This window comes from Sordaria macrospora, chromosome 6, assembly GCF_033870435.1.
Source record: "Sordaria macrospora chromosome 6, complete sequence".
NCBI lineage: Eukaryota > Fungi > Ascomycota > Sordariomycetes > Sordariales > Sordariaceae > Sordaria > Sordaria macrospora.
In genome coordinates, this window is record NC_089376.1 from 1356926 (window position 1) to 1382454 (window position 25529).

A 25529-nucleotide genomic window follows, 5' to 3' on the forward strand; every position below is an offset into this window, starting at 1 on the left:
CCTTTTCTGCTCGTGAAGCTATCACGGGATTGCAGCCGACGAGTGTCGTTACTTCTCGGCATGGGCAAGTACCGTGGAATGCTTCTTGACATCGCGAACGTTAAACCATAATCTTAAAACACAAGTGTGCACTTCACGATAAGGAGATCATTTTATGCGGTTGATATAATCAATTAAGTAAGGTTGGTGGTATAGTAGTTACGGTATCCAACACAAGTCGGTAATACCAAGGTATCGAGGATTGACAAAGAAAAAGAAGACAACGACAACAACAGCAACAACAACAACCAACAACACCAGGACAACCACCACACACACCAGCGCCATCGTACATCACTCCTCCCTGCCAGCGCATCAAGATATCATAAACAACTTTAAGCCTATCCAACCGCGCAATATTCCAGAAGAAAAAATCATTCCCCATTCACCCATGTCATTTCCCATCCATCGTTCTCGTGCCGACATGCTTTGCTCATCAAAATCATTCGCTTCTCTCTCAAATACAGCCCCGGGGTATCCATCATCATCTTTTCGCTCTCTGTCGAACGCTGACCAACCGTGTTTGGTTGAAAAGCGTGGGTGGTGGTTGTCCATCTTCTTTCTTTCTCTTTCTTCGTTTATCAGCAAAAAGAGACCCAGTAGCGTCTCTCAAGCACCAAAAATTAGGTAGTAGGTCTCGATTTAAACCTGCTTCTCGGCAGGGACGTTGAGCATGCCCTCCTCAGCGGCGTGGGCGAAGGTGGTAGTGGGCTTCCACTTGGCCGAAGTCCTGGGGGTGGTCTCCTCCATCATCTTATCGACCTGCTCGAGCGAGAGACCCTTGGTCTCGGGGACGAGGAAGTAAGTGTAGACAAAGGCGCAGGTGCAGAGACCGCCCCAGACGAAGAAGACGGACGACTTGAGGTTGCCGCGCTTCTCACCGACCATGTAAGGGGTGATTACGGCGATGATGGTGTTCCAGAGCCAGTTGGAGGCGGTAGAGAGACCGACACCGCGCGAGCGGATGGGGAGAGGGAAGATCTCGCCGATCAAGATCCAGGCACCGGGACCCCAGGTAGAGGCGAAGAAGAAGATGAAGATGGCGATGAAGGCGATCTGGGCGTTGACGGCGTTGATGTTGTCGGCAATGGACGTATCGCCGTCGGCGGCAAGGTGGGTCTTGTTGAAGCCGACGGTGACACCGATGATGGCGACGATAAACTGGCAGACTGTCATGCCAAGGGCGCCCCAGAAGAGGATGGTGCGGCGGCCGAAACGCTCGACGGTCCAGAACGAGATAGGGGTGGAGAAGACGTTGATGATGGTGAAGACCATGGAGATGAGGAACTCGTCCTTGATGGCGCCGGTGGACTTGAGGAAAGGGGTGGAGTAGTAGAAGATGAAGTTGACACCGGTCCTGAATTTTTTGTTAGCATTTTTGTCGATCCTGGTTCATCAGGAATGTGAAGGGGAGCTCACCATTGCTGCATCATCTGAAGAGAGGTACCAAGGATGGTCTTGCGGAGGTTAGAGTTGGGCTTCCAGACGGAACCCTTGAAGCAGTTGGCCCACGAGCCGAACCAGGTGGTAGAGGGAATAAGCTGACGCTCGTATTCCTCGTTGGCGACGATCTCAGCAAGCTCGACCTGGATGTACTCGGAGTTGGGGTCCTGGCCACGAAGACGGGACAGAGAGTTGGTAGCGGCAGCGAGGTTACCCTTCTTGACGAAGTAGCGGGGAGAGTCGGGAAGGCACATGAGACCACCGGCAAGGATGATAGCCCAGATGAACTGGACACCGATGGGAATACGGTAAACACCGGTATCGGTCCTCTCCTTGGTAGCGTAGACGACGCAAGCGGCAAGCATGAGGCCGATGGTGATGCAGAATTGGTAACCGGCGACCAAGGCACCACGGACCTTGCGAGGGCACTGCAGACATTGGGTGGTTAGTTGACTAACCTGAAGAGGGCTCATCAAGGGTAAGCAGAACTCACAATCTCGGACATGTACAGAATGACGACGGCAGACTCGAAACCCACACCGATACCAGCAATGAGACGACCAGCAACGATAGCACCGAGAGCATCACCAAGACCAGTGATCATCTGGATCACGCAACCGATCATGTAGATGAGGCAGCCGAGAACGACAGTCCACTTGCGGCCAATCATGTCGGCGAGATCACCGGCAATGAGGGCGCCAAAGAAGGTACCGCAGGACAGGATAGAGACGATGAGGGACTGGTGAGATTCCGAGACGGCAGTGAGGCCGGAGTTGGCGCCTTCGACGGCATCGACGAACATCTGCGCGCCGAGAACGCCGTTGATGTAACCGGAGTCATAACCGAAGAAAATACCACCGAACGAGGCGAAGGCGCAGATGAGGTAGGCCTTCCATGTGACGGGGGCTTCGATACGTTCGACATCTTGGGTGTGAGCGAGCCCGGAGACGTGGGCCGCTGTAGGAGCCGTCTCCTTCTCGTGAGTGGACGACATGGTGTTTTGTTGTGACTCTTGTTGTTTGTTGATTTCCCTTTTCTTGTTGTCTGGTTGTCGTTATAGGGAAAAGAGGAAGAGTAGACGAGAGGAAGGAAGATGTGGGATGAAGGGAGGTATATCACTTCTCGACGACACAGAAAGGAAGTCAAGAAAGCGGCTTATGAAAGGGGGGTGACAGACGGGATGGGAAGCTCTTTATGTGAATTGGGTTTGCATGTTTTAAAAGGTCAATGTATGGTAGCATACAGAGCCCATGCCATGTCCTTGGTTACACTCCGGAACCTTGTTCGACTTTTTTCGGCTTCCCCATGCCCCATGCAGACTCCCAAGTTGGAGAAGACGGGGGAGGTCTAGGAGGGTGGGAATCAGGTGGCTGCGGAGGGCTTGGTCGGATCCGGCCAGTCAAAAACGGAGATTCGCACCCAGACCAGCCAGACTGAGGCCAGACAGAGGGCGATTTCCCCGACTTGGCAAGATGCTCCTTGGGGATTTCGCCGCTGTCCCGCCGGGGTCGCGTGCAGGACCTCTCCCATTTGTTGCGGAGAAGGAAGATTCTACCCCAAATCCAGTGGAAGCTCCATCGTGGGGAGAGAGAGTCTGGAGTGTTGGGTCTGGGGCTGGGTGGAGGGTGTGGAAAGGCAGAGGGTGGTGGAGGAGTGGTTCAGGGGTGGTCTCGATGGTGCTGTTCCTGTTGTTCTGTTCTCCATGGGGTCTCCAGGTCGTGGTGGTCATCCTCCTTGGGGTCCTGGGTCCCATCCATGCAGCGCCATGCACGAGAGATGCAGAATAACGCCGAGCGAGAGAGCTTGACCCAGAGCTTGGCCTTGAATCGTCTGGTCCGCCCCCTGTCCGTTCCCGAGGCTAGTCCCCCTTTGGTTGCCCAAGAGATGTCTGAAATTCTGAATCATACACTCCCTTGTAAGCCGTATCCGTATTGTAACGTCATGTGAAGGAACGCATCCGTACAACGCTTCTGAACCACATTTCAGCGGGTAACATTCCTTACGCAAACTTACCTGAGACAACCGCCAAAACCCCCCCTTTCGTTACAGTTACAGTGTCCGGATTTACATCCATTCTCCCTCTTCTTCCTCACGGTATGGAATGTCTTGGGTCTCGATCCAGTCCCGAATTAGCATTGTTTGCTCCCGGTCGTCAATCTTCATTGTTCCATTCTTCGATGCGTGTCTTGCACTTTGTTTATTCTTCAACGGAGACATGGGGCGAGAATCCTTGACGACATTGTCATGATTTTGGAAACTTTGGCTATCATACCTTACAGGCTAGACAGGCCACCCACCGGCAACCGCCCAGAATGGAAGACACCTCCAGATCACCCGCATTCCACACCGTTTGCATTTCCACCTCGGTCAACTGTTCGCGCTCAAAAATAGGTGTCAATCCTGGATTTGATAGCCGAGCCGGCGACGTTTTCTTTCTGCCGTGTATCCCCATCCCTTCTAACGTCAGTGACTGAATCCTTCAATCTGCTTTCATTGGTAACAACGTGCGTTGGTGGCGGCCGAACCTGCCGAGGCCGGGCATTCTTCGCCGGGCATATTCCATCAGGCATTACATTACCTACCTGCTAGTGAGGCTCTGTACGATACCTTACACGTAGTGTACAGCACCGAAGACTAAGTCCTGCTGCTATGCAACCCGAACTCCGGACCACTATGAACGACATCACCACCAACCCAGGCGTCAAACCTGCATCTCTTGGGTAGAAAAGATCCTCTTGGCCACATCAGACCTTCTCTCGGTCTCGTTCCGAATGACTGGTTCTGATGATAGCTCCCGCGTGATTGATGCCCCGTGTTTAGGTACGCATCATAAGCGACGATCGCTAGGCGCAATTCCCAAATAAACAATTGACCGAGTGAACGCCCGTCCAACTTGCGCCGTGTGGTTACATTCGAATTCCTCTATACAATGGTTCAACCCTTTTGATTCGTTCCATCTCTGCTTCCTAATACCTGGGTCTGGGTACGTAGGTACGAACCCCTTTTTCAGTAGTGTACCTATCATGACACACTCCAAATTAAAACCCCTTTCGAGGATGGCGACAACCATCACGTACATCCCAAAGCGCCATACTTGGCAAACCATGGTGATGGCGACAACGGTGATTCTAATTCGTTCGTTGATGGAAAGATGAAGGATGGCTTCGCTCGGTGCTTCTCGAAACAAGCGGGGGAGGACCCCTACCTCTTCATCCTTTCTTGAACTCCCTTCCATGCCGCGAGTATGTACGACCGGTGCAATTTAATCTATCTGCTGTCGTACAATGCATATGGAGAATCCATCTTGAGGTTCAGTCATCTTTCATCTTGAGATTCCACGATCTCAGATAAGTGATGGAAATATGGATCTCTGTTATTCCTTTCTGAAGGACAGGAACGAAAGGAATGGAACAGCCCCCTTGCTGCTTGTAATTTTGGATGACAAGAAAGACGGGCTGTTGGCCCAAGCAACGACCGATGGTGCAGTCGGTTACTATTCCCAATCTACATCCCGCTCCTTATTTGTCTTTTCTTATGCATCGCCGCCCGCTCGCGGTTCGCTCCCGCCGTACCTCTGCAGGCTTCTCCCCCCTCGTCTCGTTGAGGTTTATTGTACCTACTGGACCGTCGTTAATAATTATTCTGCAGCAGTGGTGCAACAAGAACATGGAGCAGCTTTCTTGATGATCGTCGTCGTGAGCCGTCGTGGAATTGTCTATTGTGTAGGTCGTCGTCGGCCGCCTGAACCATACAAACCACTAACAGCACGGGCCAGTCAAGACAGAAGGGGGATACGGTATTTCGCCTACCTTAATCTTTCAGCACGTGTGGTAATTTGCATTACATACATACATACATACACTCCACACACGCAACAACGTTTAAACTTCGAAGACCATGTTGATTTTTCTTGTCATCCATCCATGGGGAACAGCCATCCATGATGAACTGCAATCATATCATCCATTCAAAGATCTTCGTTGCAGTAGCCGAAAGGGTTTAGGTTTGGGTTTGGGTTCACGGAGGTTGATAAACGGTCGCACGGACGTTGTTCTTGCCCCTTCATTGTCAAAACCCTTGATGAGGTTCTGAAGATGGGGAGAGACGATCCTGACGACGGGTGATGATGATGAATGCACGCACCGTTAGGCAACACCCAGTTAGTATCAGTACCGAATCTTCAGCAAGGTGATGATGTCTGCAATGAGATCCAACACAAGCAACGAGTATATTTGTAGCGCGTGTTGATCACCTGTCCAAGTCCAGCCTTGTCGCACCACCCATGAGTACATACATATCAAAATTAGGGTCCTGGGCACGCGTGTTAGCGGTGTCTCCTCAACACAACCACAACATGGATCAAATCAGTTTGAGGCTGAAGTTAAGTTATATGTATGTGATCATGGTGGTAGAGGTAGGTTGGTGGTACGCAACACAATATCCTTCTTTTTATTTCGTACTCTGCCAGTCCAGTCTACCCATCCATCTCGAAGCCCTTTCTTCTTTCCCCACCGGTCTGCTGGCTAGCATCATCCATCAAAGTAGATACGTACCGAATCATGAATGTTTGATGCCCAGAACTGACATCGTGGCCTGCCAAGGCAGCCCAAACGAGTCAGGTTTCTCGGGCTAGGCTTCTCTAGCCAAGCTGCTGACTGTCGCCCTCCCACAAGGGAGCCGCAAAGGGGATTCCGAAAAAAGAAGACGTCCAGAAGTTCTGCTGCCGCTGCTGCTGCCGCTGCTGCTGGTATCGACATCAAACCCCAGGGCATATCCCGCCAGCTCGGCAAGACTAGACGATACGAATGACCACCCCCCTTCGGCAGTACTTGCACGTTAGTACCGGCGCTTTTGTGGGCGCACTACATACATAATCCACTAATCTGGGCGAAGCGTACCATAGTTGAATGATTAGGTTCGGTTTGCGGGTTCGAATGTCAGGTAGATATCGCCAACACTGACTCGCATACGCATACATACTATACTCGGGGTTATTTTACTCGGTGTCTCTCTCTGCGAAGTAAGTAGTAATGAGAGCTTCATGTTTGTTTTGGGCATCATCGGTACCATTACGTGTCGTGACTTGGTCCGTAGGTCCGGATCTCCTCACCCGGCGGTTTGGCGACGGCGACGTGATTATCACCTATCAGTTGTAGCCATTAACTCCCAACAAGACTTCAACCCACAGATCACAGGTGCATCACGACCGAGTCGCGCCGAGCCGCTTTCTGTGAGACTGTGTTACTTTGTGAGCAATGGATGTCAGCAAATGGTAACAATCGTCGTAACGTTCTCTTCCAACCTTTCACGGCACGACTTTCCACTTATACCCAAATTTCATTGTTACGACAATGACACTGGACAGCGCAGTGACAGACACCCTCCATCTCCATGTTTGTCCCAAAGAAGACATCGCTGCTGATGACCCCAACATTTCAGTGGAGTTCAGGCACCGGGCGCGCTACCGTAGCTAGGACAAGCATGGAAACGTGGTCCGGGGCGACAGGGGCCCAAGTGCAGGACAGGGTCGCTTGTAAACGGTCCTTTTCTGGGTCCCTTTTTCTCTCGCATGCGCTTGTGTTTTGTATTTCACTCCCGGCTCCAACGTCTCCATTCTCTCCAGTCCCCAATCCCCTCACTTTCTTGGCGAACCTCGTTTTTCCCCAGATAAACCCCATGATATTTTTTGTGGTTTTGTTGTGGGAGAGCAGCAGGCTTTCTTCTCCAGGCGGGTCTGTCTGTTGGGTCGTTCGTTGTCTCCTCTCCATCCTCTCATATCGTACGTGGTTCTTCAAATCCACCTGTCCCATGGGGAAAATCCCCGCCGAATACCACCGCATGAAAATCGTTTCCAGTGTGGGTATTAGTGATATGAAGTCTAAAAAAGCGATTTTTCACATGACATGTGACTTTTCATCAATTCTAGAAATTTTGCCAGCAACAACAACAACAACAACACAAGCAAAAAAAAAGTTCAAGACCGCTTTCCCGCGCCCGGCAACGGGAATGAAGCGGGGCCCTTCATCAGCGACGGGACTTGGCAAATCGAATCGGGGACTCCTGGCAAGGCCAAGAAGCTAAAATTCGTCCATGACATGAGTGGCTTGTTCCGCTGTAAAAGAAAAAAAAACCACTGAACCACACCACCAAACCGTCGGTTCCCGGCTATCGTTAGGTGAGGCCATTCCGCAATTTTTGTTGTTGTTGCCTTCCACTTGGCCCAGAATTCGCTAGCTTCGCCGAGCCCAGCCCTTCCTGGAGATTGGATATTAAAATGGTGGAGTTGGGGGACAAAGTCTTTTTTTCTGTCATATGCTCGCCTTTCCGGTGCTGAGATTTCCAGGGCCAGGCACATCACCGACCGCGATGGTTCCAGTGCACGAATGCCCTCTGTTTTCGGCGTCAGTCAAGGGGGCTGGAAACCAGCTGGGGCTTATTTTTGACACCCGCAACAAGCCGCACCGGAACCTGAAGATGGTTCAACATTCGATCAATCCTTACGGTGTACCCAACAGCAATAGCAGATTGAAGGATTGTACCGCACACCTCAGTTGAAACAGTTCGACTGTATCCGGCCAGCCAGGTCTACCAGCCTGGACGGTAACCCGCATCATGTGGCCCCCCTGGATATCAAATGTGGTCTCATGTGACAGAGGTTTCTTTCTTTGTTGTTGTTGCTCTTTCGGCAGCCCACTTGGAGGGCTGGAAGCGCCCCTTTGTTGCACCTGTCGCCTGATTCTTTCAGAGGAGTTTGCGCTGGTGGAGGGTGGTTGGCAAAACTTGACAAAGAAATCCTCGTTTGATACCCCTAGCTCGACAGGCTAGAGCACCAGCCCTGTTTACCCTACTAAGTCAGCCGCCTGGTCTGGTTCTGTGATTCCAGACCTGGAGCTCCGAGTGGCCAGCTCTCTTTGTTTCGGATCGTGGCTCGTTATTTGCCGGATCTACAAATCAATCTTTAGGACCGGATTTCTTCGCACGAGATCCACCTCCTGTCAGCCTTGCCCATCCGAGGATTCAAGCTTGTTCGGCTGTATTCTTCGAGAGACAGACGGATTGCTGAGACGTTTGGTGCTGTGGACACACAGAAGATCATAGTGGTATCCGTTCCTGTGTTTCTACGGCGTGGCTAGTGACCGAGGTAAAGGTAGCCAATCCCTTTCCGCCGACGTGCTTCTTTACCGGCCCCACAACATGTCTGGCCCCCAGGGGGTGTCTCAATTCCATGTTGTTGTGGTCGGGCGTGCAACCATTGGGTACGCGGTGTAGAGGACCGGAGGTTGATGACCGGATGTATTCCCTATTCTGTCTTCTTTTCGGGCCGTTCTGGAGGGGGGGTGTTCTGACCAACAAAATCGGCCGCGCTGCAGTACCGTGCCGCGTTAGCAAGGAGGCGTTGGTCATTCGCGATCCGGGAAGTGCATTTGTAAATTGCAAAGGGATGATTTGTTTACAAACTGAAAACCATCGAGAGGCAGATATTAATGGGGATAGGTAGTCAGGGAACCGTTCTCTGTCTAGCCATGGCAATGGTTCTTCGTCCTTGTCAATCTTGTGTCGGTGAGTTTCTGCTTTTGTCAAGTTCCTTTGCCTCCTGACAACCTCATCGTCGTGTGGGTGCTTTCAATTGCCGTGCCCAAAGTGTGCAAAGGCTAATTGTTGTCTAGTGTAGGAATGACGACGAGACAGATGTCACTACCACTAACTTCTACAGTACTCCTTTCTTTCAGATGAGCCAGTTATTCCACCGGCAGTCAGCAAGTCTTCCATCGTGATGACGGCTTGACCATCCCAAATTCGACCTAACATACGTCGCGATTTTCTCTGTGACGATAATATGACTACGCGGACTAGTTGGGTCATCAGGTCGTGCATCCAACTTTAGCATCGACGTCGTCCATCGCCAGAACTTGAGGCACTTTCGGTATTTGGCATCTCTAGCATCATAAACTATCGAAAGAAGATCGACCTTGCCGCTGACACCGCTGTCAGCCGAAGCGCCGTCGCTCGTTAGAGAAAAGCTTGACTGACAAGCCGCCTTTCCGATTTCTCGACCTGTCGATTCTGGTCAGAGTTTGCCCTCCGCGTGCCGTTCAACCCCGCTTGATGACACCAATAAGAAGCAAACCTATCCCTAACCCCAGACGCCACAAGGTTTCGGGTGGCGTTCACATCTTTCTGCTGGGCGAATGCGGGACAAGCAAAGTGGCGGCAGGCAGGCGGGCAGCTAGGCCAGGTGAGGGGAAGGTCGAGGTCGAGTTGGAGTCGACCAACTTGACCAGCCAGAATTTGGATATTCCCGATGGCTGGATGGCTGGCGATTGAACATTGAAAGCCCCAATTGATCGCTACGGCGGCGGTGGCAGTTTGTCGGCCGACGAGAAACAACAGCAAACAAAGGCGGCAAATTGAAGGCGAAAGAAGATGTGAGTGCCGATTCTTCCCTTTCCAACACGGTTTCGGGAATCCGAAGCGAAAAACAGGCAACGAACTCCTGATGAAACTTTCCCGTCCGGCCCGTTGGACAACTTGGTCGTGGCCCGTAGCGCCCGGAAGGTTCGCCGCGAACGGGTCGGCCGCTTGCCCGCTGTCCGCTGTCCGCAATCCGGCCCCTCGTACACCGTCGTTGGCGTTGTGCACACCGAGATCCAAGATTCGTGCTATTTGAGGTATCGGATAGTTGCGCTGTACTCGTCAACACAAGTCCACGCTTCGTGTCTCCCCGTTCTGTTCAGTTGCTTCCTGTGTTTAGCAATCATCTACCTCCATTGCACCTACCGCCACGATGCTATCATCTCAAGGCGTTGACGAAGTTAGCAGGAACGGAGTGCGTACAGCGATCTGCAACAGGTAACAAACTCTCTTACAGATGGGTGCTCATCCCTTCCCCATCTGGACTAGTCCTACCCCAGACCCCGGTATCTATCCGCGTAACAGTGTAACATTCGTATTTGTAATAATAAGTTGATACGTAATTACGCAATCCCTACGCACGAACGCGGTTCTTCGTTCCAGTTGCTGGTATTATTTCCATTTCCATTTCATAGAAAGATTCAGTTCACATTCCACTCTTCACACTGAAAACTTTACCATCCCTTGGGAAACGTTTTGTCTACGTATAATGTCTCAATTTCACTAACAAACACTTTTCTTTTCTGGAGACCTGCGGGCGTTTCCGTCCAAGAAAATGCATTGCAATCCCTTTAGAGAGCCCGCGGAACCGTAGAAACGTGGTTCTTCCTGTGTCATGTGTTTCAGTCCTCTCATCATTTTCTACACGTCCTCCCTTTTTTTTCACGAGGAATTCTGTCACAAACACGGTTCAGCATCATTTTGAAAATGAAACGCATGCGTTTTTCCCAAAGACAAAATCTCAAAAAAAGAGATTGAGGGATACTACAACTTTGAACCTCCAAACGTCCTCTACTATGAATGCAACCCACAGAGTTCAGTGGCCCGTGTCAATGTGTTTTGTCAGTCAATGTGTGTGCGTGCGTCGCCTCGCCGTAAGACCCCGTCAAATGAGCAACTGCAACCATACCTACCTCCTAGCTCCATTGGATGGTAGTGTATGGAGATCGAATGCAACGTTTGTTGCTTCCGAGGGCAACCTTTCTTCGATGAGAGGCGTTTCGGTATCTACGCGTAGTGATAGTGATAAGCGGAAAAGATTCTCTTTGATCCGCCTCAAGCCGTCAACATCGTGACTTGGGAGGAAGGTTTGCCAACGTCTCCTAAGCTCCAGTTCATTTTTGATACGCTCTCAGGGATTGGCGTGATGGCATTTTATGGCATGGTATTCTTTTCTTCCCTGGCCAAGGGCGCGCCACGTCTGATCTAAAGTACCCGGGCCCTTCTTTATCGGCAGTAAATGAAGGTACATAGAAGGGTTATGTACGATTTGATGAAGCATCCAACCGATGGCCAACGGTAGCATGGTCTTCAGCTGCGAGATTGATCCCTCTATTTATCGTAAGGCGCGTAAGGCAACTAATGACAACGGCGACGGCGACGGGAGCAGAAGCGGGAGCGGCAGGGGGAAAAACACCATGTAGAAGCACAGTACCCATCGGCGAGGAAGTCCTCCCTGACCTATGATTTATGGTAGGACTTGAGGGCGAATTTCAGTCACAACGCGGACGAGATGGGCCAAGAAAACTCGTTATGAATCGTAAATATAACTGCAACTTCAAATCGGAATGCAACACCAATTTTGCCGGCTTTGTAACAAAGCCGAGCAGATATCAGTCCATAGAGCATGGGATTCTGTATCTGTGAAACTGCAATGCGGCTGTATAGGCGGTACTCAAATGATCCGATGGAGACAGGAGATGACATGACATGGATGCCGAATTGACTGAAAGACGCCCGCATTCAGGAAACACGGGAAACACGAGAGTTGTATGAGTCTGTCAATTGCTTCTGGCGTCGATGAAGGCAGGCTGCTTATCCATGGTTCAAACACAAGGAGGACCGTTTTGGAAGTCAGTAGAGAGGTGGCCGAACATAATCAAAATAGTTGCAACACGATAACCGCTCTTGTTCAAATGCAATATTTCGTTTCTTACTCTCGCTAATGTACTCGGAGATGAGCGGTTATTACTATTATACACACTTTTAGCCCTAGTAGGAATGACAACCAAAAACATCCTCTTGCCCGATCATTATCGTAATATCATGACCACGTCCATCTTCAGCCCCAAGTTGTTCCATAAACCCAGATATTCCATCACCTCCGAAGCCCCACCACACTCTTGACTTGGGATATCTTTGACACTGCACCTCCCCATCTCACACACTTGAACCCCATCGTCAGTCATCACCACTTAGTCCTCCTCGCCGATGCGGATTCTACCCTCAGTAGCGAGGCCATGAGACCAGTAGCCGCCAAGGTCGATGTTGGTCTCGGGCATGGCACGATGGCTAAGCAGCAGCCAGAAACCAAAGACAGGCTTCGCCAGGAAGTCGAGAACGGTGTAGATCATGATTTCGGTATCGACGCTTGCTTTGCGGGCACCATCAGCGATTCCCCAAACACTGCAAAAGAAAGTGTCGTTAGCAGCGAGCAGAGAACACAATACGACAGAACACTTACATGGGATACGCAGTCCACAGCAATAGCGTGAACAGGGCCAAACCGGTAAACAATCTCGAGACACCACGTCCCTTGGCACTGACAGTCCGTCCGCCATGGAGCGCCACATGCCAGATGACGAAGAGGTAAGAGATGCACCCAATGGTATACCAACCCCACTTCTGGGCCGTCTTTCCTTCCTCTCCAAGCGCCGCGAACAGGCCGCTCAGTACCATAATGACATCCGCCACAACTGCCATGAGAGTATGGGCACCATCAACGCCGGCCAGCAAGCAAAGGTCCAGCAGCAACAGCGGCGTGGTTAAGGCCCAATCGACGTAGCGGCCCCAGAACACTTGACGACAGACCTGGTGCGAGGTGTCGGGCACGTGCTTATGGTGGTCCCAGACAGTGCTGCAGTTGTAGGTGGTCGCGTGCCCTGTGGCCATGGCGAAGTACGACAGCGAGGCGACAATCGTGATGAGCGTCGTGATGACGTGGAAGAGACGCTTCGAGGTCGGCACGTTCCACGAGAGGAGGGCGAAGAGGCCCGAGGAGAGGACCATCAGGGCAAATGTCACCCATAAGGTGCGGCGGCCTGCTTCACCGACGGTCTGGTACTCTGTTGGGGTTGCTGATACATGGGTTGTTAGCTGGGTAATCGAGGTTGACAGGTCCCGGATGAGGATTATAACATGGGGACGAGATACGTACGGATCACGGTTGGGACCGGTCCCGGCACAGACGTAGCCGTTGGCAGGAGGGTGGATGTGATGGGCCGAAGCATGTCGGCGACTTGCTCTGGATGGATCATGTTGTTGCGTAGTTATTGACTTCGACTACACGAGAAGCCGATTGAAGATATGTCGAAGAGAAAGGAGAACGACGAGGAACTGCTCTTTATCACTCAACAGCAGAAAACACACACTTTATTACTCCTATCTTGAATAACATGACGACACTGCTGTTACTGCACGGGAAGGAGGACAATGCGGAGGTGCAGGCAAGTCAGCTGGTGGACATCCGTAACGGCGACGTCATCCAGTTCATGTGTGTCACCCGAGATGAGGTGCGACCCGAAGTGGCGGAAGTGGTGCTGGGCGCCTTTTGAGATGGTCTGCCAATGTGCTTGTGTCTCTTGGACTCGGACTGCAATGAATGCTAGGAAGCTACCTGTTGTGTCTGGTGGTGACGGTGCGGGGAACTGAGGTGAACAGCATCATGCATTGCATCGAGCGTACGCGTCCAAGGATCTCCCGATTCGTTGCCTGGTGAGAGACGCGGGAACAAGATGGAATCTCTGTGGACATATCGTCATCCCAGAGCTCCTTCCTGACTTTGCTCCTGCTTTGCTCTTCATCTTTGTTGAGCGAAGGCAGGCTTCACCACATTCCTGGCTAAAAGAAAATGGGAAATTGTCGATGGGTAACACCTCTAAGCCAAGAGGAAGTCGCGATTAGAGAGAAGAAGGAGCGACATGGCTCGGGTTGAACTCTGGCAAGTGGCAGCTTCTGTGGGATTGTGTGCACCAGAGACCACTAACCGAGAGAAAGCGACCTGGCCCGGCATAAAAAACCCCGTCAATCAAAAGACGAACAAACAACCTAGTTTAAGGTGAATGGAGTTTGTGATATTAGTGGCGAGATCTCGCCATAAAGGGCCTGGGGTTAGGGTTGAAGCCACATGATCAATGCTTAATAGAAGGCAATCTTTTACGAAATAAGCAGAAGTCAGACCTGAATTGGACGTCTTTCAAATGGCTGCACCGCTCCAATCCACTCTGAACTTCCAACCGGTGTTGGCACAAGTGAAGAGAGCTCACAAAAACATGTTGCAACTTGGTGGTTTGGTACTTAGGTAGCAGCCCAGGGCACTGGATGCTATCTGATAAGCGCGATAAGCTGATAAGGTACTTTCGCCGTTGCCCTTTCCCTGCCCCTGTGAACAAGCTGTGCCCGCTGTAGCGTCGTGGCCAACCCCTCCAAGGCTCCTCCATGAAATCCTGTGAAGCTAGGTATTCCTACCGCGGACCGTTCGCCCTCGTCTTCTCGTAAGACACTACCAACCGAACAAAAATCATCACTGACCTAATCTGCCTCATCCCTCTCTAAAGATTTCCGTTGAAAGAAGCCCAACACGGCTCCGGCCCAATTGAGTCGTCCATAAACCAACGGGCCAACTCCGCAGCAAAGAATTGAAGAGCCTGAAGCTCCCAGTGGCCCGAACGACGCAACGGACACCCGCCAGCAAAGCCACAAAATCGCTTACCGCAGAAACCATCATGAACAAACTTGGAATGCGTTCCTCACATCTTTGGGTTTTTGTGACATATAAAGATTATATAAGAAGAATGGGCGATTCAGTGGCGCGTAGACACGATCAATTGCCGCCGGCGCCCAACTTGAGACCAAGAACACCCGCTCCTCCACTCCTTAGCTACCTCTGTGGAATTGGGTATCATTTGGCGACAGGTACATGTCGGGATTGGACCAGTAGACCAGCTTCAGATATGCTGCGCCCGCGGGAGGAGATCTGCCCATTAAGCAGTCAGGACAGCTGACAATATTGTGTTTGGTGGGCTGAAAGAAGCTTAAGAGGGACCAGAGATGAGGTAGGCTCAAAGATGACAAGACCGTCTCCAGCAATCCTTCAACATCTCAAGCCTTGCTTTGCATTTTCTCGTGAGAGAACCTCGTACATCAACGCCATCATATATCTCAACAATCCCCTCGTACCGTACTCACCGATGCGGCGCGCTGGCCTCCACGGGCTCACGACACGATGGCGGATCCAGGAACAATTTTAGGGATCTTTGGTGGCGCCCTTCAAATCATCAGCTTTACCGGCGAGCTCATCAACCTGACTAGGAAGATTGTCGAGACTGGCTCGCCCGATCCCGCTCTATCTACACCGTCAGTGGCTTTGTGGGGCCTGTCTGAACAACTGGAGCAATCGTTATCGGCACTTGATTCAGCCGGTGTCTGCACCGAAGAGCACAAACAACTTCAGAAGACCGCACAACAGTGCGTGATCGCTGCACGCGCTATGGCCGATGAGGTTGAGAAGATAGACTGGACAACGGACAAAACGACCTCGGATTCTAAACGTCACCGCTTCTTGTCCCGAGTTCGCGGGAAGCTCGGATCCAAGGAGTCGGAGGCAAACGCAAGCAGCAACGGGGACGGTGCAAATTTGGCATCTTCCACACAGCGTCTTAAGAGGCATCCACTTATGTGAGTGTTGAAAACATTTGTCAAGAGTTCAAATCTTCAAGACCTTGAAAGGGATATGAAACGGGCCGAGCAGACACTGCAAACTGGGCTTCTCCGGCTATTATGGTATGCATTTTCTTATTTACGAACGTAATACCATGAGGACAAGTGACCCTAACATCATTGCCACACAGGCTCAACTCTCAATATGCGGCGCAAGACACGAAAGAAGCCGAAGAAATTTTTTAACACTTGAAAGTTCTTAGCAGCCTGGCGTTTCCTGATCTTCACTCGAGGCGAGACCAAGTGAGAGAATCACATAAGAGGACCTTGCAATGGATCTTCGGTAACGAGAAGCATAGCAAATGGGACAATTTTGTCGCATGGCTTGAGTAAAGTGAGAGGATGTACTGGATCGAGGGCAAGAGCACTTTGATGAAATTGCTTGTCAGAGACGAGCGGACCCGAAACCGACTCATCAACTGGGCCAATCATCCTATCATCCTGTCTCACTTCCTATGGACTTCCGGAACAAAGGATCAGAAGAGTTTGCAGAGACTCCTTTGCTCTTTACTCCATCAGCTACTGAGCAAAATTGCCGGGCTCGTCAACCAACTGATGCTTCAATTTTCCTTCCTCAACCAGCGCTCCTATGCCGACGAGTGGTCCAAATCAGAGCTTAGACAAGTTCTGTCGAGGGCCCTTCACATTCTCGACAAACGGGTTTGCATATTCCTTGACGGACTTGACGAAATCGATGACGAAGACAGGGTGGAATTTCATCGCTTCGTCAAAGATCTATTGCAAGCGCAACCTGAAATAAATCTTTGCCTTGCCAGCCGTCCAGAAGTCCCACTCGACAGGATAATGGGAGGAGAATTTCGCAAACTCAGGCTACAGGATCTCACAAGAGAGGATGTTTCTGTGACAGTCAGGAACTTCCTTAGTGACTTCTCGCTTTCTGGTACGGGAAGCAATGCCAACAACAACGAAGCGATTCGTGATAAGATCATAAACCTAGTCATCGACCGGTCAGAGGGTGTCTTTCTATGGGTTCACCTCGTCCTACACAGGATCCACAACGGGCGTGAGGCCATCGGCTCTCTGGGCGAGGTCCCGAGGCGAATCGAGAAAATGCCAACAGGTGTTGAGAATTTGTACAAGCAGACATGGCAGAGACATGGCGAAGACGAGGAAGATTACCGTGCTGAGGCAGCGGATTACTTTCAGCTGGTGATCCAATGGCACACGCTGCCCCCTAGCTTGTCAAGTAATGTGGAGGTTTCCGATGAAGATAGTTTATCTTTACTCGACGTAACGATCTCATCCAACGACAGATGGCGCCGACAAATTCTCCACCGCAAGCACACACCAATACTGAGACTTGCTCGTCGCAATTGAGCGTACCCGCTAGCGAATTCATTTGTGCTGCGGTGGCCTCCTCGAAATTCGTGACAAATAAGCACCCAGAGGATGGTCTTTCGAGGAATTTGTGCCTCGTACTTGGACCGGGCTGCTTCTAATGCCTTTATCTGCCTTTCTCTCTCCTGATCAAGATTGCAAGGACGAGCTTCTGCCTTCAGCACATGACTTGGTAAAGCTCTGGGACGCCGCGTTTTGTACCCAAATTACTTTTATTCATCGCACAGCGAGGGATTTCATACTGGACAAACCACTTGGCAGGACTATTATGGAAAGCCCCGTGTTGACTGGACAGGAGGTCATCATTGAGCTCGTTCAATCGCTAATCTCCCGATACCTGGTGTACGGTTCATGGAGTTTTCCGGCGTCTGGACCTTCTTCGGCAAGAGAGATTGCGGTGTTCTATCCAAGATATCGTTAGCGATAACAAACTGGTACTATCGCGACTCGTGGAAGAAATGCCTACAAGAGTACAGGATCGATATCAAGCCATAGCAGCCATTCTTGACCACGCCACCCTTTCCATGCGCCATAACACTGACGGCGGAGCCTGGAGTGAATGGCTGGCCGATCTAGTGATTCTTATTACAAAAAGATATCCTAGCCTCTTGGTAGAGTGGCAGCAAGACAAAGAAGCGCGGGTAGGAAGGCATGCTATCCCCAGACTCGTATCATACATGGAGTGTGGCCATTCTTGCACGAGTATGGCCTACAAGAGAGTGCGTCTATTAAGACGGGCCTACACTTTCCACAATGGCCTATTCGTATACCTACCCGACTTCAGGTTGATGGTCAAGAGCAAAGTGTGCTCGCTTACTTTTATCTGTCCTCTTTGCTTTTTACAGCAGCTCAAGGATATTTGACAGGTACATTACTGGATGCATTGAATGGAATCTCTGATTCGGAGGGCATCCGGTTAGGTGCAGATTTTGCCGAAATTCAGGCTTTGTGGTGGTTTTGCATGAGTGAAACGTTTCCCTTTTCCACCGACATCATCTACCGATACATTGTGCGAAGGGAACTCAGATGTATTCATTCACCATTGAGGCCTGAGGATCTTGCATGTCGAGATGATATGTTACCAGTTTGGTTACTCAAAAACATGCACGAATTTTCGATGTCTTGCCTTTCGGAGGTGCAGAAAACGTCACACTAGATCAAGTGTTGCGGCCGAATTGTCAACCGAAGAGTTGGCACTCAAAACAGCGACGAGTACGGCTACGCTGTTCTTGAGGAGCTGCTCTTTACATTCGTCTTCCATAAATTTGATTTGGATTCACGGGTCAGCTTTCTTATTCGGCTCCTTCAAGATGATTCTCCACTGGGCGGTGTATGGGGATGCTATGACGACGACAGCGACCACATCAGTGCAGGAGAGATTGTTATTGAGTGCAATATTGCTCAACTGGTTCGATTTGCCCAGCACATTATTAAACGCCACTCTGTACCTGCAGAGGATAGCCTCAACCCGGTATCAACAGAGTTATCAAAGGAAAACTTGTCAGATCCAACCTCGTTTCACAGCACATACTACCATTAGACTCTTTCAAGGCTGGAGGGTCACCCCGTGCACAGAAAAGTGCTCCTTATCACCAGGAAGCATCGGGAGAAGGACGTTGACAATGTTAGCGTTTCGCCAAGTGATTGCCAGTCGGAGGCGATATGCTCTGTGCTTGAAGGTAAAAGTGGAAAACTGTTACAGCAAGAACTCAGCTCCCAGATTAACTCGGTTTTCGAGGCTGAAGGACCGATCGCAGACCCTGACAAGTGGCTCGCCGATCGACGAGCGCTCCCAGTCAACTGGGGTGAGAATGGCGACCTTTATAGCAGGATATTCAAGCAGGACGACATGGGCTCTTTCATTGACCAGCTTCTCGGCAGACTATTTCTGAATTCACCTCCCACGAGGAATACAGAAGACAACAGGAGATGGTTCAAGGCTGAATTGGAGAAAATGAATGGCCTCAAATCAAAGAGAATATCGGTCGATCCGGTCCTGTATAGGGCATATGACTTCCCTGTGCCCTAACCCCCCGACACCTTCAAGTGGTGCACTCGGTATCTAACGAGGGCGCTTGTCGCAGTGGGCAACTATTTTTCGAAAGCCCCACCTGACACGGATCTGTTTTCATCGCAGCCCAAGAAACCAGAAGTCTTCGAGAGCTTTATCCCCCAATCTACCAACAGAAGGCATCCATTCGTCAGCATTGTCCTCTCATCTGGCCATCTTAGTACTCAAACCGCCACCCTCAACGACACTTCGTCGCCTACATCCCACCCCAACCCAAAACGACAAACCCCAACCATCACCATCCCAACTTCACCACCCCTAGTGGGCGACCGAGGACCCCACCCAGAACAAGAAGCAAAGAAAGGCGAAACAGGAAATCAAGCTAGCTCACCTGCCAAACATCCAGCGTCACCCCGCCCTCAAACGGCGCACCAGTCGCGTACCCCACGATCGAGTTCAGCCACGCGTACTTGTCGCTGCTGGTCTCGAACAGGATGTGCACGTGCGGCGCGTGGCCCTTCTCGGTCACCATGATGGTGGAGTTGTCGTCCGTGTGCAGGGCGTAGACGGCGTCGGGGCTGAAGATACCCTTGGAGTCGGTGAGGCCCCAGTCGAGGCCGATTCCTACTTTGCCTGCGTGATAGGAAGAAGAGGAGGGAGGGTTAGCGGCTGATGGTTCGATGGGACTATTCGGAAAATCTGGCAGGAAATAGTCAGGGGATCTGGGAGAAGGGAGAAGCGTACCGTTGAGCTTGGGACCAGAAAATGTGCCGCCGGAGATAGGTAACAGAGCTCTGCTTCCGTAGGGAACGTGGCCGAGCTCGGTGCCGGCGGGCATGGTGAGGTTGACGCTGTACAGGAAGGTTAGGGGCGGAGGAGTCGGGGTGGCGACAGCACTGGCGGCGAGGGCCAGGAGGGAGAGGAGGTTTTTCGTCATCTTCGTGGAATGCGACTTTTCGGTTGTGCTATTTGGGATAGTCCCGAGCAGATCTTTGCGAGGACCGCGCTGGGCATAAGGGGATTGCTCCGGGCTTATGTTCCTTGATATTTTGTCCTTCCTTTCCTCTTTTTCCTAATGACACGGCGTTACTGCAGACGATAATCACTTTCGGGCTTCCGTCCGGTTGAGTAGGCGGATAATCTACACAATCTACCCACGTCTCTGGTCGTCATCTGCAACGCACCATTTGCCTAAATCCGCCAAGACCGACGTTGCGAATCACACCTCTTCTTAGAAGTCCTTCCATGCCAGACCACTGGTTTGACTGCATAGGATTGATGGGCCCTTACATCTAAAGTACCGTCAGTGCGGGAACTCGACTGGATTTTTGGTAGCGACAGGCACTTGCAAAATTGCCGTTGGGGACGGTTCCTAGTTGATGGAGTGGTATCCGAGAGCGAGGTTCCGGACCCCAATTAGATCATCAACGTATTCCGGGGCGGGCTCTATCATTCTAAACATACCAAGACCTCTTCCGCGACTGGCGAGGTTTCTCTCCCAGCAGAAAGTGCATCAAAACTTCGGCTTCTTGTCTTGATAGCTCGGTGTTCCCCCTCGCATATGTTTATCTCTTCACTTCCCTCACCACAATCTGCACTCCCAGTCCCACGGGGCTGAGTTACAAACGCCCTTCCAGACCTCAGCCTTCGAGCCTTTTTTCAAGTCTCCGCCCCCCTTGGGATCTGGCACTTGATTTGGACAATGCGAAGCCTGTGTTCTGAAAGGAAGTTCCTAGCCCAGACGAGTGTTCTCTCTTCCTCCTCTTGACCTGACCTGCGGGGTACCCCAATTGTACGTCCACCGCTCTTTTGGGTGTAGCTCGAAGTGAACACCATCGGACTCGGAGCCCCGGTGCGCTATCGGTGACTCTTGCAATCATCGGGACGGGGAGAATGGGCGATGTCGGGTGGCGGCGTGGTGAAGATAAGGGCACGCAATTGTGGCCATGGTTATGAGCGTACTTCTGTCCATGCTTGTCAGCGTAGTCGTGGTTGTGCTTGTGGTCAATCTTGCAGTGGAGGGTGTGTTTGTGGTCGGGATTCGGCATCAGGGTTGGGGTCGTGGTCAACTCGAAACGGGCGACAGAAAGATGTGTTAGCCCTGTTTCTTCATAGGTACGGAGGTGATGGTTGGTCAAAGAATGAAGCCGAAATCACGGTCCGGAGATGGTTTGGCGCTTGTTTGGGAAGTCGGCAGATATCAAGGACGGCCGCGATGATTAGAGACAACCGAGTTCAGAGGAGTCGCTCCGCACATGTGGACATGGCCGACGCAGGAGGTCAGACCTGGGTATTCTGCACAAGGTGATGCAATGTTAAGCAGGCTGTCTGGCAGGCTGAAACTCCCTTCAGCCTTGTTTGTATCAGGGGCAACTACACACCTTTGTGACTGCAGACGCACCAAACGTTCCTGCCTGCACTGTCAATGACCTTGAAGCCTCGGGGGGCGGGGCGGCTGCCTTTTCTTGAGCCGCGCCTGCCTTCTCTGTTGAATTGGGGCATCCATCTGTGAGTGCTTGCGCCAAGCAAAAGTCACCCCAATGATACTTTGCTCCTTCCCTCTGGTCTTACCAAAGCGCGCGTCAGTCACAGATTGGATGCCTGACTCCCACACTCCGCCGCACTCCCACTTTTCTTCAATTCATCGTCGCCTCGAAAGTCCCGCATAAGTTCTTCCACTTGACCCTCGCGTCTCGAAGCAACCTTTCTCATCCTACCTTCATACATCTCCACCGGTTCACTGCCTGACGCCCTTTGCCAGTTTACCCATCCTGGGGCTTCAATCCCTAGAAGCACCGCCGCCGAAATGCGCGCCCACAAGATGACCACGCGGTCACTGAGCACCGTCCAAAAGCAGCAGCCCCGTTCGCACACAGCCAAATCCAAGTCGAAGCAGCCGAATGAGCACTCCGAGGATACGTTTCCAAAGTTCCCCAGTTTTCCGTCTGAAGTACGTCTCATGGTGTGGGAAGAGTTCCTCAACGACTACGAAGACAACCCGCCCGTACCTTGGACCCTGATCTGGGGCGTGTGTGACCCCAAGGACTTTCCTGATCCCACCAACATCCGCCTGCGTCCGTACATATACATCAAGGAGCACTGCCAAAACGACCTCCTCGTGGAGTACAACTCGAATCCCCTTCTGAAAGTCAGCCACGAGGCACGCATCACGGCCCTTCACGATCAGCGCTATGTCAGCATCCGCGTCTGGGACCTCAACATCAACATTATTGTGCGTCCAGCTATGGATTACTTCTACGTCGATGATCTGAACTGTCTCAGAATGTTTCGAGAGCACTTCCTCCCAGGACTTACGGCGGAGTACGGGAATCCGACGGCCTTTACACTCGCAGAGGATATGAGCTTCGTGAAACATGCGTTTGCCCAACTCGATATCTTTTTTAAGATCGAGGAGAACCGGAAACACTTTAGTATCGACAAAGATGCACCCGCAGCAGCATGCACTTGGTGCGCTTTAGACAAGCTCTTCAACAATCATCTCAACACAGCAACGACTGTCGTCAGCCATTTCCCAGAAGAGGATTGGAGTGACGATATGTTTTGGGAATCTATGCTTGATTTTAGGTCGGACCTCTTTTCTGGGAGCCGTCTGTGGCCTGTCTGGGCGTACTACAGCCGACACTACCAGAACTCGATGATTCTGGCTGATCCACATGCTACTGATATGTCACTCGAAGGAACATATCGCCGGTCGTGTATGAACTTTTGGCACTATATCTGCCAGGTGCTTAAAGGGCCAAAAGCCCTTGAGTACGCAGACTACGACTACGAGTTACTTGCATTCTCCGGAGAATGGGCCCATGTTGGCGAACCCCAACATACAACGCGGAAGCAGGGTAAAGTAGACCCAGGAGGAGTGTGGATTGACGTCTCCGATTCCTTCAAACTCGCTCGTAAACGCCGCGTCAAGCGTTGCAGGCAAGGCCCAATACGGGTCTTGAAACACGGCCGTACCTTGCCCTCCGAAGTCTCGGGATTTTCTTTTAGGCATCAACAGCCATCCGAGGTGGTAGAGGTTCGGACTACATGTGGCACACTGTGTGAGGATGGCGTACACATATATTCAGTCAACGAACGGAAGCCTGGCTTAGAGAATGGTCACCGCGATGTGCTTGACGACCAAGGAGGTAACGATGCTTGGCTAATCTGGAAGTGGGCTTGTGAAGTGTGACAAGGGCAGTATTCTGGGCTTGGAACAGTAGTTCAATTCAGCTGATAAACTACTTTGGTCTCGAAGGCCTTGTTGAATCCTTTCAAGCCTTTCCATCCAGGCTGGGGTTCCCGACCTTCTTATGCCAAAGCCTTCCTTCCTTCTGCTGGCCTGATCTGGGTCATGAGGCCATAAGGCATCTATCTAGCGGTGTGTACCGCTGTGCTTACATATGATCCTTCCCGAGTATCTTCCTCCAATATCCTTCCTTCCTATGACGCCGGCGTCGTCACGGGTACCGCCCTATCGCCGCCGGAGTGCCTTGGTTGGTTAGGGATCGTCCTTGTGACAGCAGGGTTTCCCTTCTTGGCCTGGCTAGCACAGCCCGATATGAGGGGCAGTGCAGCCGGCGTACGTATTGTTGGCTGGAATACGCCAGGGATTATTGAGGGGATTCGGGTAGGTTGTGCTATCGGTCGAATAGACTCTCCGACCGAGTTGGCCTGGTTGCCTGAAGCATTTTGAAGGGTTCGAGAGGCTCAGCCGTGCGGCTCTGCGAGCCTCGTGCTGCTGGGTTAGGGTCGAGGTCGAATGTCCGTGTGACATGAAGTACGCCGCAACGAAACAAGCGACGACGATCATGACGATCATGACGAGGGTAACGGTGATTCTGGCTCAGGCGGAGAGGAGAGTGGTTATGAAGCGTTGGACATGTCGGACTAGTCAGAGGATTCACTCGGTGAACTCACAGATTGATGACGAGAGGTTTTCTGCTGGATGGAAGGGCCCTGGCCATAGAGGGCATGGTTCTTGATTTGTGAATCATATCCTTTTCTTGTTGGTTCAATAATCAGCTCAACATGTATATGCGAATGTTGTCGTTGTCGAAGTATGTTGTTCACGGGCCTAGGCCGTACATGGAGGATGTCATTGAGCACGTTCAGATACTAGTCATCATATCTATCACCATCTGTAACAAGGACAATAGTGTGATATTTAGACATGATCATGAGAGGAGGAAGTAGAAGCTGATAGCATGCAAGATGAACAAAGTGCAAATAGATAACACGTTTTATGCACTTTTCAACAAGCCCTCCAGTCGTGAACCCATTGTTCCCTTGTTGGGAACTATCGCCGCTCACGCCAGAAATTCAAGCAAAGAAACCTTGCGCAGAAGTGAGGACTACTGACTCTGGACCATAAGTTCAAGCATTTGATAACATTGGCCAAGATCTCGAGAGTGCGTACACAATGTGACAAGGGCAGTGTTCTGGGCTTGGAACAGTAGTTCAATTCCGCTGATAAACTACTTTGGTCTCGAAGGCCTTGTTGAATCCTTTCAAGCCTTTCATCCAGGCTGGACTTCCTGGCCTTCTTATGCCAAAGCCTTCCTTCCTTCTAATAGGTACGTACATCTTCCTATCGGCCTAATCTGGCCGCAAAGCCACAATGCATCTATCTAGTGTGCACTATTGTGCTTACATGTGGGTCTTCCTAAATAGCTTCCTTCAGTGTTCTTCCTTCATGGCCTGGCTAGCGCGGCCTAGCGTGGAGGCAGTGCAGGCGGCAGTTGTGTCGTTGGCTGGAATACGCCGAAGGCGCTAAGGGTACTGAGGGGATTCCGGGTAAGTCGTGCCGTTGGAGGAACAGACTTCCCGAAGGTGAGTGTAGCCTAGTTGCTTGAGACATCCAGCCGTGTGGCAAGGCTTGGGGTTCAGCCGTGCGGCTCTTGGGGAGATTAGTGGTATTGTCGAATGTCCGTGTGACACACAACCACCCGACCCTCTGACTGTTGCTTGGTAGGGGTCTTTTGTGGAGTAGAAACCCGGGCATATGAAGACAGCATGATACATGAAGTTCTGGAAGGTATAACTGCTTGTCATCTCAAAAGTAGCTAGCTCAGGTTTAATGTCCCGGTTTGCTGGCGCTAAATCACGCGGGCTGCCTTCTCGGCTAGGTGGATATGCAAGAGAATTGAAAGCCGCATAACGCGACGAAGGATTCAAGATAGGGCCATTTGGTGTCTATCAGCTCAACTCCAGTTGCGAAAGAAAGGCAACGAAATAAACACCCAACGCAGACGTGCTCGCTCTCCGAATGGTACGAAGCATTATTGCGAGTGTCTTAACATGGCCATCCAAACCTTCTTTATCTCCT

The 25529-nt window shown here is 51.3% G+C and overlaps 5 protein-coding genes across 5 annotated transcripts; 2 read left to right on the top strand and 3 right to left on the bottom strand.

The window, feature by feature from the left end:
- Positions 1–153: 153 nt before the first annotated feature.
- SMAC4_06024 (uncharacterized protein) lies at positions 154–2669 on the bottom strand. Its single transcript, XM_003349281.2, has 3 exons — positions 1976–2669; positions 1459–1910; positions 154–1396 (listed from the first exon to the last, which is right to left on the bottom strand). The coding sequence occupies exons 1-3, from the start codon at positions 2474–2476 to the stop codon at positions 682–684; spliced, it is 1668 nt and encodes a 555-aa protein (XP_003349329.1). The 5' UTR covers positions 2477–2669; the 3' UTR covers positions 154–681.
- Positions 2670–11887: 9218 nt separating this feature from the next.
- SMAC4_06025 (uncharacterized protein) lies at positions 11888–13835 on the bottom strand. Its single transcript, XM_003349282.2, has 3 exons — positions 13271–13835; positions 12578–13190; positions 11888–12519 (listed from the first exon to the last, which is right to left on the bottom strand). The coding sequence occupies exons 1-3, from the start codon at positions 13368–13370 to the stop codon at positions 12309–12311; spliced, it is 924 nt and encodes a 307-aa protein (XP_003349330.1). The 5' UTR covers positions 13371–13835; the 3' UTR covers positions 11888–12308.
- Positions 13836–15337: 1502 nt separating this feature from the next.
- Positions 15338–17169, top strand: SMAC4_06026 (uncharacterized protein; the record flags this gene model as incomplete). The annotated part of the gene is made up of 2 exons (XM_003349283.1): positions 15338–15789; positions 16608–17169. 2 exons carry the CDS (start codon positions 15338–15340, stop codon positions 17167–17169), a joined length of 1014 nt encoding a protein of 337 aa, XP_003349331.1.
- Positions 17170–19583: 2414 nt separating this feature from the next.
- On the bottom strand, positions 19584–20138 carry SMAC4_06027 (uncharacterized protein; the record flags this gene model as incomplete). Its single annotated transcript, XM_003349284.1, has 1 exon — positions 19584–20138. The coding sequence occupies one exon, from the start codon at positions 20136–20138 to the stop codon at positions 19584–19586; it is 555 nt and encodes a 184-aa protein (XP_003349332.1).
- A 286-nt stretch (positions 20139–20424) lies between these two features.
- SMAC4_06028 (uncharacterized protein) lies at positions 20425–23393 on the top strand (the record flags this gene model as incomplete). The annotated part of the gene is made up of 1 exon (XM_003349285.2): positions 20425–23393. Exon 1 carries the CDS (start codon positions 22008–22010, stop codon positions 23391–23393), a length of 1386 nt encoding a protein of 461 aa, XP_003349333.2. The 5' UTR covers positions 20425–22007.
- Positions 23394–25529: the final 2136 nt, after the last annotated feature.